The sequence below is a fragment of the Brassica rapa genome, chromosome A01 (assembly GCF_000309985.2).
Source record: "Brassica rapa cultivar Chiifu-401-42 chromosome A01, CAAS_Brap_v3.01, whole genome shotgun sequence".
Taxonomy (NCBI): Eukaryota; Viridiplantae; Streptophyta; class Magnoliopsida; order Brassicales; family Brassicaceae; genus Brassica; species Brassica rapa.
This window is the reverse complement of record NC_024795.2, coordinates 3,043,418-3,059,863: the sequence shown is the minus strand read 5'-3', so window position 1 is coordinate 3,059,863 and position 16,446 is coordinate 3,043,418. Positions and strand designations below refer to the sequence as shown.

The 16,446-nt window shown below is 36.9% G+C and overlaps 3 protein-coding genes across 4 annotated transcripts; all 3 read right to left on the bottom strand.

The window, feature by feature from the left end:
• Positions 1-104: 104 nt before the first annotated feature.
• Positions 105-4,518, bottom strand: LOC103851770 (exocyst complex component EXO70A1). Its single transcript, XM_009128643.2, has one exon. The coding sequence runs from the start codon at positions 2,360-2,362 to the stop codon at positions 329-331; it is 2,034 nt and encodes a 677-aa protein (XP_009126891.1). The 5' UTR covers positions 2,363-4,518; the 3' UTR covers positions 105-328.
• A 276-nt stretch (positions 4,519-4,794) lies between these two features.
• WRKY74 (probable WRKY transcription factor 11) lies at positions 4,795-6,483 on the bottom strand. Of its 2 annotated transcripts, none has more exons than XM_009128630.3 (3): positions 5,630-6,483; positions 5,193-5,321; positions 4,795-5,091 (listed from the first exon to the last, which is right to left on the bottom strand). In XM_009128630.3, the coding sequence occupies exons 1-3, from the start codon at positions 6,295-6,297 to the stop codon at positions 4,917-4,919; spliced, it is 972 nt and encodes a 323-aa protein (XP_009126878.1). In that variant the 5' UTR covers positions 6,298-6,483; the 3' UTR covers positions 4,795-4,916. The 2 variants fall into 2 exon arrangements, with proteins under 2 accessions (XP_009126878.1, NP_001288982.1); NM_001302053.1 differs by having other exon boundaries at positions 4,917-5,091; positions 5,193-5,318; positions 5,630-6,297.
• Positions 6,484-13,424: 6,941 nt separating this feature from the next.
• Positions 13,425-16,091, bottom strand: LOC108871100. Its single transcript, XM_033279891.1, has 5 exons — positions 14,991-16,091; positions 14,623-14,908; positions 14,439-14,553; positions 13,658-14,336; positions 13,425-13,581 (listed from the first exon to the last, which is right to left on the bottom strand). Exons 1-4 carry the CDS (start codon positions 15,180-15,182, stop codon positions 14,192-14,194), a joined length of 738 nt encoding a protein of 245 aa, XP_033135782.1. The 5' UTR covers positions 15,183-16,091; the 3' UTR covers positions 13,425-13,581; positions 13,658-14,191.
• Positions 16,092-16,446: the final 355 nt, after the last annotated feature.

Sequence of the window (16,446 nt, the reverse complement as noted above, 5' to 3'; positions counted from 1 at the left end):
TGAATCGAGTATTTATCAAAGAAATTGATTTATTGTCTCTAAAAAGGTTCAGTGATGCTGATCTGAAAATTCATAACAGTTAAAAACGTAGCACAACAACTAAGAACAAGAAACTTGCTGATCTTTGGTTATAACATTAAACAGAATAATCTTAACCCCCTAACATGAAATCTTATGAGATAAAATAAACTAAAGGGACTTTGATCAAATAACTAAAAAAGCTATACCTGATTTGACAGTATTTATATACGTATAAAAAGAGTACATCTGCTTCTCTACTGAAGAAGAGCAGACACAATATGATCACAACAGAACATGCCTTCTTCAATCAGACAACAGCAGAAGTAGTGCGTCTAAGGTCAACCTCATTCTTGAGTTTCTCACTCGGCGGTGTTCCTTTAAAACTCCCATATCTCATAGGCTTAGGCATGTAAAGTGAGCTGAGCATCTTCTCCAAAGCCACCACAGTGTACCTCACGTACTTACTCGAACTCGCGTCTTTCTCAACCAACGGCCCATAGTTCTGCATATAGCTTCTGTAAACAGGCACAACAGCCTGAACAATCTGCTGACAAACTCTATCCCTCAGATCTTTCTCAGGCACAACCCATGATGCTTGCTTCTTATACATCTCATCAAACGCATCGTTGAAAGCCTTCAGCCTCTTCTTGACGAGATCACGAGCCGTGGCGTGTCCACCAGAGAAGATTATAAGCCCTTCTCTGCTCAGATGACTAGGAAGCTTCCCCCAGCTGTCTCTAAGGAAGACCGTAGCGTAATACTCTTTGTACTGATCATGCTCCTTCAGCCAGGAGTCTCCCAACTGATCTCCGATCCTCGTACCTTTCAAGTTCTTGTATAGATGATAATGATTGTTCATACCGAAGAAATGAGAAAGCGTTTGGTCCGGATACGCTTTCATCCACGCGTCCATGTTCTGCTCAATCATTTTGATTATTCTCAGCACCTCAACCATAAGCTGATTCTCTTGGAACCTCTCTGACCTCCAGCTTTTGTGTATAAGCAAGACTTGAGTGAGAGTTGATTTGTACTTATCTCCTATAAGTTTATTGCAGTAGTCAGTCACGAAACTGACTAGCCTAGGCACCCCGCCGTCGCTAGGCGGCGGGATTTGCTTCTGGATCTCCACCTGAGGCAGAAGCTCCGAGAAGATCTCAGCTCCGCCGTCGATCAGCTTCTTGATGAGATCTCTAGTGAAGTTTTGGATCTCTATACAAGCTGCTCCGCCGAAGAGACGGTTGAAGTCTGCTCTCAGCTTGTTTAAAGAAGTGAAGATGTCTAACAGCTTCAGAAGCTTGATCGGATCTTTTTTACTATCGGTGACTGTTTTACCAAACTGGAGAAAGGCAAGCATCCCCGCTTGAGCAGCTATCTTTGAGAAGCAATCCAACCAAAGACTCGAACCGAATCTCTCAAACACCTCGTTGCAAAGCTTGAACTCTGCTTCAAAGAGATGCTTAACAGCAAACTCCAAATGATTCCCCCACTGAGATATATACCCTTCTATGCTCTGGACATCGTTGAACTCAGTGACAGTGATGTCTAGATAGTCCAAGTCAAGCGCTTGAAGACTAGCTCTAACGTTAGAGCTCCTCACTTCAACGTACACCGAAACGCATTTCTCGAGTCTGTTGTTCGCTCTGAGCCTCCCAAGAATCGCTTGCAGTTTGTGGATTACAGTCACAGGCAGCTGAGACGGCGCGATGCAAGGCTGCTGCTCTCCTAAAGAAGACGGAGACGCCATAGGAAGTGGAACACTGTTGTCCTGTAACAGCCTCCTGAACTCGTTCTCCAGCTTGTCTAACGCAGCGTCCTTAAGCCCGCCATCAAGCTTAGCTTTCTCTTGTTGAAACTCTCTAAGCAATCTCAAAGACTTCTTCAAACTCGAAAGATACTTCTCATCAGCAACGCTGTGATCTTCCAAATACTCAACTATATCCTCCAACCATTGTATAGCTAACCCGCAGTTCTCACCTAGGAACCTCAACGCTTCCTCTAACCGCTTTAAAACCGAGAGATAACCGGAGAGGTCGTTCTTAGGGTCTGATAGCAAAGACTTCTCGAGTCCGTGGACAGCGTCGAACACTTTGAGGACTGCAGCTGCAGGACCAACGGCTCTGTTGATGTGACCACCAACAGCGATTAGAGCTTCTCTATCTGCTCGGATAGGTCTCACAGCAGCTTCGAGGGAAGGTAGTCTCTGCTCAATCTCGTCGAACCTAGGACCGGTTCTCTCCAAAGCTAAACCGATGGATTTGGACTTCTCTAGACTCGATTTTAGAGAGTTTCTTGCTGATATTAAGCTTTGAATCCCTCGTTCCACACCAGAAGGTTCCGCCATTATTAATAAGGTTATAAACTCTATTCCTAATAAAAATGGAAACTTTATCACTCTTCCTTGTTTTTTTTTCTTTCTCTCAGACAAGTTTCGAGAAATCAAACCAAACCTTAGCAACAAACACTTCCGAGAAGAAACAAACAAAACCCAGAAACAGAGACTTCCACAGCTACCAATCAACCGTTGAAAGGAGGTTACTTTATAAACTGGGAGAACACAGATGAGAGAGATCAAGTTTAGGTGAGGTTCTGCTGTGTTGGGTCGTCGGGGTAGAGTTGATCCGGCGACAAAAGAGAGAGTTTTTGACGGAAGAATCGAAACGGTGTGAGTTTCTCCAGAGAGAGAGAGATGCCCAGAAATTAAGAATATTAAAAAAAAAAGCGAGATTAACCCAAAAGGAAATCGAAAAGAAAAAGGCTTTATTGTTTTTCCGGCAGTTTTATTTTATTTTTATTTTTTCTCGCGATGCCCGACGGAAACTGCCAAAGTGCATGACGACAGTCCATCACAGAGTTTGCGACTTTGGTTAAAAAAACTTCCTATCAAAATTCTATAAACTAATCAAAATGGTAATCACATGACTTTTTGTTTGATAATTGTTTTTAAAGCATTTTCTGTCGAAAAATTATGCTTGATTTGTGATTTACTTTAAGAATATTTTCTTAAAAGTGTGTTCAGATTTTTCGAATCTTTTTTTTTCTTTTTTTTTGTGTCATGAATTTTCTAGATTAATTTCGTACAGACTTATGAGCGTCTGCTTTTAGTGGCAGTTTACCATATTCAACGGGTAACGTAAGAGTTAGGCCCGAATTAAATCACTTGTACAGTTGTACTACAAAAAAATAAATGTCTAAGATGTCACCTAAAGTTGACCATTCCATATTCCAAAATAAATTTTACGTTGACCATTCTCTTTTAAAGTGTGATAGTAAAATTCATCTTTGAAAGCAGTTCAGTTAAGATAATATACTAAAAACAGTAGTAGTTGAGAAAAATATTCTTAGTATATGAGTATGAATGTAACTGGTATACCTGGTACATAACCTTGTTTGTAGCTAAGTTTTTTTACTCTGAAATAATATGATTGGCCCAGCCACTAGATTCCAGGTTTAAGATCATGTTTAGTTATGTATTCTGTTTTACAGCTATATTATTTTAGTTAATTCATCTGTTATGTATGACTAGGATATATATATATATATATATATAGTTGAATCATCTGTTATGTATGACTTCGTCTTGGCTTCAACTATGCCCGTATAGATTTTTAAAGGATGTAGTATATTTTGGCAGAAATAATCAAAGTAGTTAAGCTAGATTGGGTAATCCGTGAATTATAAATTGAACTTAAGTCCAACAGGCAACAGGTAGGTACCTGTGGTTTGTCTATTGCCTCACACATCATGATAGGTTTTATTTAGGAGAGTTACATTAATGCCTAAAACAACATATATAATCTTGCTAAAAAGCCTAATTGCTTGGACTTTTGTTGTGGGGGTTTGATAGCTTTACATGGGCCTGTCTACTAGTACATGATGCGATGTTAGCCCATGGTTTAAATTGTAATATGTAACTTTCACTATCAAAAGGTGTTCAAAGATTTTGCGAGAAAGACAGGAACATTTGTCGCAACACAAAAGGCTTACAAGCTCTACGAGAATCTCAATTGAGTATTTTCTTATACCACATAATTTGGTATTTATGTACATGTTATCGTGCATCTTTAATTATTTTTGTTGGTGGGGCAAAGCGTTAGTGGTCTTTGATTTTTCCTTCCTAACCAGAAACTGAAACTTTGTTACTAAAAACCTCATACCCTAACATTGCGAGAACTTGTCCATCTCCAACTTTGTATACATCGTGCCAAAGTGTTTGCCTTATTATAGATCACTGTCAGATGAGTAAGATTATATAATAATAATTCATTATAAACACAACAGCCTAAGTATGTGATATAAATGGGAGTTTGAGAGGAGAAAATGGATAAGAAATTGTCTTTGGAAGAGGAAAAAAGTTGTTAAACGAAACTTCGTCCGAGACTCCAAGCTCAGCACCCAAATGAATAAAGTAATATAGTTGACCCTTAATTTGTCTCGAACCCACCATAAGATAATAAATTAAAATCACATTTATTTTTATAAAAACTCAAATTATACGTGAGTTCAACACCCAAATTCACCTAACACATTAATAACTCATTGACTTTCTAATCATTCACTCCCTAGTCAAACTTTACATTTAAAAACTTCCCAACAGCCACCAACTATATATTTATATCTGTATTAATAAATAAAAACAAAAGAATGAATAATTGAAAAAAAATGAAGTCCATAATCTATATATTATTGGTGCGCGATTAATTCCATAACCACTACCTTATATCCGTACCGTATGTGCTGATTCCTATTGTCTAATATTTATAACGCACCACGAGATCATTTTCATAGCAATATATTCCACCAGTGACTATTTTCTAATTAAAATATTTTTAGTAAGAAAATATACAAATCATTCCATCTAGTAATCAAAAAATTAAAGAAAACAATACAAGTCAAAATCATGCCGAAGCAAACACCAAATCATTAACGCCTGAAACATTCATTTGCATCGGAGATTGTTTGTGATGGTGCTCTCCTTCGTAAGTCACTATAAGCATAGCTGGATCATCCAAAGCTCGTTCCACATGTTTCCTCGCTGGACATCCTCTAAACGTACTACACTTGTAGTAACCACTGGATCATAACAAAAACAAACACCGTTAGATCTTTAGATCACGTATTCAGACAAAACAAACATCAACGGTAGATACTACAAGAGTGTAAAAGATAGTTACCGTGGGTGTGGTGAGCCCTTTATAGGTTTTTGACCGTACTTCCTCCACGAAAATTCGTCCGGTGGAATATCGGCGATCTTTGAACTTATTGCCGGTACCCTCACGGTTCTCTTCGGCCGATTTTTTCTGCTTTAGTTAATAAATAAAAAATAATTAATTAACGAGATTGGTTTAACTAATGGTTGTAGCTTGCGCTGATTAACTAAAAATAAGCTGCGTGCATCAGGGGTTTAAAAGTCAACTCTCTAAGTCATTGTCGGTTTGCCATAATAAAATATGAGGGATAAATTTAAACAACCGGTATATTATACTAAACCGGGAATATATCCAGCTAATTAAATTTGTTAATTAAATAAATAACGCGGGTAATAGTCAACTTAGCGTTGAATATTCGAAAATTAAATAACGGAAGTGACAGGTGGATGACGTAACAATACCTTTTCTTACAATGGCACTTGCCGTGTCCGGAGCCTGAGATCTTGCCGGAAAAATTCTGAGAGTGCTCATGCTCGATGCATCTTTTCCTATAAGGTTGACCACCGGCCAACGGCGGCTTACCGGAGGATGTGACAGTCTGCGACGGAGCGAAGATTGAAGATCCCTTGGACACGCTGCCGTCTCCGGTTAACGCTGACGTCATGAAGGAAGAGCTCAAAGAAACGCTGAAGTTCTCCTTGGAGAACTCCAGCTCGGAGCTCTTGGAGTTGGATCCGAAGATGCTCGGTTTAGTGAAGTCGAGTGTTACGCTCGGCCTCGACGGAGGGAGACTCGTTGTTGCTCTCGCCGGCTGAGAAACAACCGGAGCTTCAGGTTGAGCGGTTTTTACGATCTGACTCTGTTGTATCGGAGGAGATGAGGAAGTTGAGTGAACCGGTCCGCGTCTGAACCGGGCGTGACCTGTGCGGTTAAGGAGAGAAATAACGGTTTTGAATTTGGAAACGGTGAAGTCAGTGATCTCAGAGCAGTCAACGTTGCTTTGTTGCTCGGGGCGGTTAGTAGATAGAACGCGAATCAGGTGTTCCATGCTCTGTAGACCTTGCGATGCAGCTTCCTGAATAGCCTTTTGATCATCCATCTTAGGGAAACGCATTAGATCAACGGCCATGATGAGCTCACTGTATAACTTCTTTGGTTTTGTTGCTCTGAGGAAATGAGAGGAACGTTTGATGATCAGAGAGAGAGAGAGAGAGAGAGAGAGAGAGAGAGGTGGTGGATGAGAAGAGAGGAGGAGGATGGCGTGATATATGGGGAAAGGAGGTGACCGGGTCAGGTTGTGTGATTAAAGTCAACTGGTAAGGTTTTGATCCAACGGCTGTGACTGAGTTGAGTCTTTCCATGGAATAAAGCAATCAAAGAGTTTGGTCTCCTCCTCAAGTTCGAGGTAACTGGGCCCCACCTGGCATCTGATTTTTTTATATTGTTTATTCAAATTAAAGATCCTTTTTTAAAACAAAAATTGTGACGCGCCATCTTTTATAATTTGCTTACAAAATTTGTTATCAAAAAGTGAAAAAAAAAACTGTGGCTTAATCAAATGTGTGGCACCATCTAGAGAATACAAATTCTCCTTCTCGCAGCCGAACCCTAAAGAGAGGAACTCTTGCGTTAATCGATCTGCTGCTCCGGTGGTCGGTGATTCTCACCGCCACCGGGAGCGGTCCCGTGTCGTCTCTGTTTATATGTCTTCGGTCTTTGTCTCTGCGTTTTGACATCCGGTGGTTCGTGGCTTCAGATCTAGGTTTGGAGGAGATTCGATGGTCTGGTATCGGATCTGTGGCTCTATAGCTTGGGTTGGAGCTTCTCTGGACGTTGGGCTTGATGGTTTTTGTGCGTCGATGGTGAGTTTGTCGATCTGGTTCCAGGGCCGGTGAAGTTTAGCTGTCAAGCTTGAGTCTGAAATCCTCCTGTTTGTGGCCACTCCGAGGGTGTCTTTCTTGTGTTGTGTTTTAGTCTTCAGTCCTAGGTTGGTCTGGGGTGTTTGGATTGGAGATCAAGTTTAGTAATCACTTTGTGGATTGCTTGGATTGCTTCTCTAGGGTCGAAACTGTTTTCAGGTGTGCAGTTGCAGGTTATAGCTGGCTCTGATGTGGGTTTTTAATTCTTCCATTGATCCTGGTCAAGCGCCCTTCAGGCGTCCTTTGGTGGTTTTCGAGCTTGTATCTCAGTTTATGCTTCGGGGGTTGAAGGAGGTTTAGAGGTGTAAGCAGGCTTGAGTTTGTTTGGGTTGGCGACTTGTTTAGAAGGAGCTTTTGCTGAGGCCTTTGGTTGGATTTGATCTGATGTGGTCTCTGTGATGTTTGTTCTTTCTGAGGCTTTTAGTTGCTGCTTCGTGTAGTCACTAGTTTGGTCTCGTCGTTCAGTCTCGGTGGTATTTTTAGGTCTTCATTTGATGAAGTGTCGAAGCGGGGAAGCTGTGCAGTTCCTTGGTATGCATCCTACGGGTTCTCCGGGCTTCTTGGTAAGGGGTTGTGGAGCTTATGCTCAATCGCGACGGTCTTGGAGCAGTCAATCGCCAATCGTGTATGTGTCTCATCGTTGGTTGCTCGGGTTGATGGCTTGTTCTCTGGTGGCTTCTCTTGCTTGAAGAAGTGGTAAGTGTGTTGTTTGCTTGTGGTTCCTTAGGAACGGTAGTGGAGATTTCAGCTCAACTCTAATAATTAAGACCTGTCGCTTTCCTTCTCAATCCTGCTTCCGGTTTCGACAAACTTCATCTTGTTTGAAGTTATGCTTGTGCTCCAGCAGGCGTTTAGCCTCTTTTTCCTTCTTTTGTCTCTTGAGTTTGTAGAATATGTTTTAGTGTAAGCGTTTGGTTCCGGGTGGTAACTTGTACACGCCGGCTTGTGGCTCCAGAAAGGGATTATACCTTTGCTGGTTATGTTGTAAGAACTGTTGAAAATCTATCATTAATCTACCAGATGACAAAAAAAAAAATCAAATGTGTGGAAGTTTCTATAAATTCATAAAATTGTCAATGATTCATTCACACACAGAAATAAGCAAAATAGTACAAATTACAAAATGATGATAAAATGTCAACATAATTCACACTCAATGGAGAGAAGAGACCCAGCTGGATTTTGGTTGAGACAAGAAGGTAGGAGTTGTCAAGGAGACATAGATGAATGATTAAAAAATAATAATTGACATATTTGACTTCTTAAATTTTAATTGTATTTTATTGTTTGTTCCATTTTGAATCTTCTTTATTCTTTCAAGTTCTATGGACTCTAGTTATTGTCAACCGTAATTACAATTAATTATAATTCGATAGGTTGCCTGTATAATTTGATGACCCTGTTAAAGTGTTTTCATAACAATTAAAACCTGGTGGAAGACTTTTACTTTTCAACAACAAATATTAAATTATTATTACCATAAACTCTATTGAAAGGATTTTCCGGATTATTCTAGAAACCCTCTTCACTTGGCATTATGTTATACTGTCGTAAGCAAAGCCTTTGTTAACTTCTAATTCGCCTAATTATCTACATGTATTGGGAATCAACTAATAATCTTTCTAATTAAATACTAGAAATACTGGTTTAAGTAAAGTTCTACTAGACAGGGATTACTAATCAGAAGAAATTGTGACTATTTTAAATTAAGAGTAATATTAGCTGACGAATAAAAAAGTAGTAGCAAAAAAAAAAAGTAATACTATAAAAAAGAAAAAGATTATCATCTCTTTAAACACAAGCCATTGACTATCTCGGTAACCGAGTGGTCCCGTTAACTCGTATACGAACCATGGGAGATTTCTAAAGGTTGATCCAACGGTGGATCTGCGAATGCTAGTGTTGACTAAGTGAATGATTTTATGAACCTAAAAATTTCCAGCCAGCTATTTGGTCCTCCTCACGTGTCGAATTTGTAATGTCTCGTGTATTGATGAGATTGTGAAAAGAAGAAGAGAATATAAACTGAAATAAACAATTTCGGAAACTAATTATTGTGACAGTTTAAATTTATTTACTAAAATAAAGAAGATTTCATGTAGGTTGTACACAAATACTAAACAGTAAACAAATATTTTACATAAAAGCACCTTTGTTAATTCATTAGCTGCATGGAACATCACTGTTTTAACATTTATCTTCTTACTTATATACATGTCTATTTTATGATCTCTTTTCATAAGATCAATTCGTTCTAATGCGATCATATTCTGTAGTCGGGTTTTCGTGTAATAAACTATACGATTTGTCATGTGAACAGAAGTACAGATCGTGTTGTGTGCGCTAATAACGTGCCACTGACGTAGACCAAACCACGGGTTGTTATTTAAACACCATTTTTTTGTCAACGATTAAACTATAACATGGGGTAGTTGACCTAACAAGTTGTATTATTATTGTCGTGCACGTCGATCATCTATGCATTTACAAAATGCGATGCAAGAAAATATTATTTTCTGTATTTTATAATAGAATAAATAATTTAACACACATCCAAACTATGAAATATTTTAGTTCTTTCTTCAACTTCTTGGAAGATATTAATAATTCTTAAATTTAATATTATTTTGATGCATAACTGTAAAAACAAATTGCGTTTAGCTATTCGTCTTAATGATGAGGAACATGAAAGTGCCCGAAGTATTAAGATACGAGCTGTTAATGAGACTCTGTTCCTCTAACCTATGTTTTGGGATAATATTTGGAAGCAAATCCATCAAAATAGAATAATCCTCAGTATATATATAAACGCATAGTGACAAAAAAAATATATATATAAACGCATAATATAGCTGTGTTGTGATCCTAACACCTAGACTATTGAAAAGTAGATTAGCTAAGAACCATGCATAGCTCCGAACACCACACTGGTAACTTTCGGATAACACTGTCTCGCAACGATTGCTTCACGAACACTATCACGGTCCCAAACACGATCCCCTCGAAACAAAAAGAGATATATATTCTCAACAAGAATTGAAGCACATATACTTTCATGTTGTTTTCCTTTGGTACCACCTAGAAAAAACATAAGTTATAAAGAGGCCCACGATCCTCATCCATTCTTCTTCTTATCTATTAAAGATTCTCTTCGAGAGTTTTCTCATGTGCTTTAATATGATGTGTTCATGCTACCGATTAGTATTCCAACTATTTTGTCTTGCACCTTAGTTTCAACATGCAAATATAGGTAGATATATCATAATAGTTCCCTTTTATCGTCAAATAACAGAAAACAAATAGCCAACAAAGCACGCTGATATACAAGATTTAAGCCATACTTCAAACATTTTAAACCCCTCTCTCTCTCTCCAACTCCATGTTATGCCCATGATGGCAAAACTTGGTGAAAACGTATCTTCAGACATGTGTGTTAAAGATACTCAACACGTTCTTGTTCCAGAGTGTTGTTTCCAGTATTTAATTAAGTTTTCCGTATATAGAAAATCATCCTCGTTTTTGTAATCCCTTATCAATAATTAATCAAGTTTTTCTAACAAGCAGGTGAAAGAAACGTGTTCGTTTGTATCTCTACAATATTATGCAATATTGTCACACATCAATTGTTATACGATGCGACCGAAGCTTCTTAAATTATATAGGAGACGTGTTAACATTTAGCCATAAGTTGCTAATTCAACGGAAGTTAAGTAGTGCGGAATTTTAAAGGATTAAAATTTTAAACCAAATATAACTCTTTATTAAAAGAAAAATATAATGACCACGGCCATACGCATAACTAACAGTATAGTTTACTGTTATATTAACTAGAGATTTTACCGCGCTACGCGAGGTTTGTTTGTCTATAAACATTATATAATACTAATGTTAAATATAACTTAAACCTTAGATTTATTTTAAAAAAAAAAATATTATATCATTTATTTGTTTCAAAATATTTTATTTTTTTGAAATATCATTAATTTATGTTAACATATTAAATGTTTCTATTAATAGTTTAGTAATCATATTTAAATCTTTCTTAAAAATTATAATACTCTACATTTAATAAAATAAAAATGTTTTCTGTTATGTTATGTATATTCTATATTTTTTATAGATCATCTGATTGGTTTTTAATTATTTTTTGAAATATAGGTAAATAACCTTTATTTCATATAAATATATAATTTTATAAATGTGCAATGATTTTTAATACTTAAATCTGTAAATTTTGATAACCAATAAAATGATTCAATAATTCTTTAAGTTTTGAAGCCATAATTTATTTTCAATAAACTTTTTTGGTATTTATGTTTTTGTAAATAATCATTTGTTATAAAAATGTGAAATATGTAGTAGATTTCAGTATGAACGATTCCATATTAGTTACTACATAAAGTACTATGGATAGATTGCATTACACATATGCAGATATATTAGTCATTGGTAAATTTTAAAAAATTCTAACCTTGGAATATTGTTTGTATGTTACAGTAGAAACTTATTTCCACTATTCTTAAGCTTGCGAAGGTGTTGGAATAGGGAGAAGCAATTTAGAAAGTTTTTAAAACTTGTAAAAAATTCTCAATGCATTAATTGGTGATGTTCTAACCTAAATTCTTATAAATAACGTGGAAAAATTTAATGGTATATAGATAGATTGAAGGTAACAATTTAAAAAAATGTAAATGTGATTTACTGAGAATCAAAAACAGATCTAAATAACTTATTAAATTGATAAATGTTTATCTTATAATTTTGTGATTAAACCATATTTAAGCTTATTTCTATTTTATATTGACATATATGTTTTTTAAGAATGTCAACACTTTTAAAGTTTACTATATTTATTCTTTTATTTTATGTTATTTTAATTTAACTTTCAATCCGGAATTGTTTTTATACCAATTTCATCTAATTTTAAATCTAATAAGAACTAAAAAAAGTACCATGATTAACACAATAAATATGATGAAGGTAGTTGGATATTAACCGGTTCCTACTTTTGCTATCTAAATTAAGCGGAAAATTAAAATAATCGAACTAAAACCAAGCTAAATTTTGTAAATACTCAAATGATGTCTTAATTTCTAGAGCTAAACACCGAAATACTCACACCAAAATAGACGCAAAAACTTAACGCTGCACAATTGTGGACATGCGATAGTTTTATTTTTATACGCTTAATTTTAGGTGCCTGCTGTGTTCTCTTTTTTTCCAGGCTGTATCTACTTTGTTGTAAGGCTACAATTTTGAAGATTAATTCCTTATATGAAATGTATTTGACCTAAGATGTCTTGATATATTTTCCAATAGTATTATTAATAAATATTTGATAACCTTATATTTTGAGAAAATTAAGGAAATTACTTGGTAGATTTGTTTTGGTATTATATAGTAATTCATTATTTTTTATCCATAAAGTGTAATAAGGTACATAGATGTATATGCTGTGTTATCTTAAAATTTCGTTGGATGATAGTATTTCCATTATTTTGGTAATCTGAATGATGTATATGTTGTGTTATCTTAAAATTTTGGTTATTTAAATGCACCACTAACTTCAAAATTTTTATATTTCTCTTTTCTTTGCAATGAAACCAAAGACTAAAGAAAAAATCAATCTGTTTGAAAATATTAAACCAAAGCAAAGTTTTAAATAACGTTAAAATCATAGTCTTGACTCAAACTGAAAAAAAAAGGACGACCACTCAGCACGTACGAAGTGAGTGGCGTAAGATCTAGTTGCCATGTTTAGGACGCTTAGCCTTCTGTGATTCATCCCTTTTACTGCTACTTTCATTTCCATCATCAGCATTGATTCCAGACCCAGCAACGACACTTGCAGTAGCCAAAGAAACTTCATCTTCCGCATCAAGTGGGATTTCAGTTAGAGTTGGCACAGGTGGCAGAATCTCTGGTGAGAAAACCTTAGTAACAGTTATAGCCTGAATCTTGCCGCTGAAGTTGAGGTTAGACACCTTGACCCTGAACTTATGAGTTTGTCCAATGGTGTCAATTAAAGCTTGGGGGGCAGGCATCTGATGGCCAGCACCAAGTTCTTGATTTGCCTAAAAATTCAAGAGGAATAACGTGAGTTCTAATGAACTGGGTGAGGGCTTGAGTTTATGGCTACGTACCTCAAAGTAGTTGTCAACCAATTCTGCCGCTTACTTCCCTGTCAACTCAGTTCCTGCATCACCAAGTAGGATGAAAACAGCCTGGTCATTATTGTCGTAGACAGAGATCTTTGCGAGATATCTGTGAATAAAAGTGAACAGAAATCAAATTCTAGAAATATGAAGCATGAAATTGTGAGGTTAGAATGCATACTTCGCTACACCAGAAACGTTAGTGTTGCCACACTTGGCGCACATCAACGAAGAAGGACCTCTGGTGGCCTTAGTTTGACAACCGCCGCAGGCAATATAGTACCATGCACTGTCACGCTCAACATCATCAATTGTGGCTATGCAGTCAAAAGAAGCTTCCTGCAACAGGTTAAAAGACAGTGAATGACATGGATATGCTTCGTTTTTAACAGAGGTATCTTAACGTTCTATTTACCTTGGCATATTCCTGCTTGATGTAAGCAAAGATCTGCCCAATTGTCATTGTCTCAACCCTAGTAACCTAATCTGCATTAACCCGATTTGCAATCTCTGGGTTAGAAGTCAACCTGAGACAATTTACAAAACATAATTATTAAAGCTCACTCAAGAGAGACTGAAAAGAAAACAACTTTGAATTGACAAACATATTACTGTTCTCTCTACAACTACTAACCAGTTAAAGTAATCAATCGTGGGCTGGATATCTTTGTCTATGAAGACACGTGAGGATGACATCGTACTGAGAGCTAAATTACCTGTTTTTGGTTGCCACATTAAAACAGACACACACGTTAATGACACTGTTTCATGAATGGCTGAAACTTCAAAGAGAGAAGATGACCACATATATCTGAACCACAACATAACTCAACGTAAGACAGGAGCCTAAACTAATGAGATATGAGCAACCAAACACAACTTAATTCTTTTCTGAAACTATCAAGCATTAACATAGAGGTTGCGTGAAGAGCATTGACCCAAGTGAGAGTTAATGAGGCAAACAGGAAACGCTTGTATTTGCAGTGGGTGGGTTATGACATGGGAAAAATTGATTAGCGTCTTCACTGGATGTGAATTTCTTGTAAAAATCTTTTGCAGCCTGGTCCCAAAGGTACAGCTTCATAACGGCTCCACTGCAAAAATTTATTTAAAACAGCTTAAGTGTTATCAAGATGTCCTAGAGAGTAAGCTTTACAGAACGTGAGATTGTGATCATAATAACAATAAACACATACTCTTTCGTCTGCAAATGTACCAAAACATGACGCATGCTGATTATTTCGGCCTCATCAAGGACGGGGCGGTCAATGAGAGACTGTCCATTCACCAGCCTCAAGTGGCCAACGACATCTACAACAATTTTTTTGAAGATTAGTAGAGATATTTAAATACAACACAGATTTTTAAAATCAAGATTACCGTAGAGGTCGCCCCTGAGTCCACGGTTAGCTTGGAAATCATCATGTGTGTGGAACCTGAACCTGTCTGCCGAGAAAGAGACAGAGACGGGTATGTCATCGTCGTCAAGGGGAGCGAGAACAGAGCCGTTGGAGAATGAAATTGTTAAACTCTGATCAGCAACACGATAAATCTCCTTGCTTCTGGTGGCAAAAAAAATCTGAAGAGTGTAAGTAGCTCCTGCTTTGAGATGAGGCCGGTATGTTTCAGCACGATTAGAGGATATAAAACCTTGCATCACAGTCCCCTGCAGGAGTTGGAATAATTCAGGTTTAATGATGTTGATTTAAAGTACAGTGGAATGAAAGTTAGGGGATTAGAACTCTTACATGTTCATCAATGAGTAGGAGCTCTAAGCCAAGAAAGGCCCGAGCTTTGGCTATGTTTCTTGCCTCCCAAAAGTGGATTAGCCGGAATCGAAGCTGTGACTCAGATCGTCCTGGTGAGATGTCGTTGAAATACATGGCGACGAAAGCTTTTCCGGTGGTAAGCTGAGACTTTGCGGTGGATTTCATCGCCATGGGTGTAGTTTTTCCAGATTAAGTTTTTTTTATTTAGGATGGATTTAGGTTAAGAGACATAGATTTGAATAAGAGAAGTATCAAGGAGAGATGGATCACACAATTGAAGAATAGTTTTAACAGCGTCATTGATTGTGAAGGTAACGGGAAAGATCAGACGTTTGGAGAAGATGAAGTGGAAGGGTCTCGGGGGGGAGGGGGGGGGGGGAGACTATCGACTCCGAAAGATGCAGATGTACTATTATTGATGGGCCTAATAATAAATCAGAGCCCATACGAAAGTGTGAAAATAGCCCATACGAAACCTGCATGACATATCAAAAAAGTGTGATCTGATTGGATGATTTTTCTAGGTGACGTGGACAGCTTCAAATCTCTCCTTCAATCCCTTTTATATATTAGTTAGATTCGGATGGAACCCGTCACCATTGATTCTACGAGGAGGTTTGGCACAGAGGTTTAACTTTATTAAGAGGTCAACGTAAAGACAATAGACATGGGTTTATTCTATGAGCGTTGACATATTATTGCACACACGGATTTCACACGCATTTGAGAAATAAGTGCCTCTTTATCTTGACGTTTACGTTTTGACTAAAAATATTCAATATTTTATGTTTGTGTGCTAAGTGCTAACCATATTCTCACATTGGCAATACTATTTATATTGATCTGTATGATTATTTACGAAATTGTTAAATAGAGAAGATTTTGATCATACATAACAAAGATGTTACTTAGCTCGTAAAGTAATGATAAACATGGGATTACGAACAAGCAAATACAACTAGCTGCAGAGTATTATTTGTTTTGTTGTTATATTATTGTGCACGCATGATAAGGCATGATTATACTTAACACATGCATTACCTTGTCTAGTACCATATGGCATGCATGTTGCCGGTTTAACACAAAATTAGTTTCCGTTACGATAAAACAATAATATAGACTTTCAAAAAAAAAAAAAAAGACTTTCAAAGAATATGTAAAAGAAAAGCTGAAATGAGAGTGGAATCCAATGTGGACTTCACGCAAATGTTTATATTCCCCATTTATGTTTTTCGATTATATTATGTCTAATGTATATATGGACCTTGGGCGTCGTTTTTTAAATTTTGCTTTATATTCTCCACTTTATCTTCTAACCAAGAAGCTGCACATGGTTTTTGTTAATTTGGAAGTGGAAAATATATAACGTAGCCTGTATATTGCTTGACCTCTTACGTAAATATACGAATTAATAGTCGTATCAACTAGACAGATT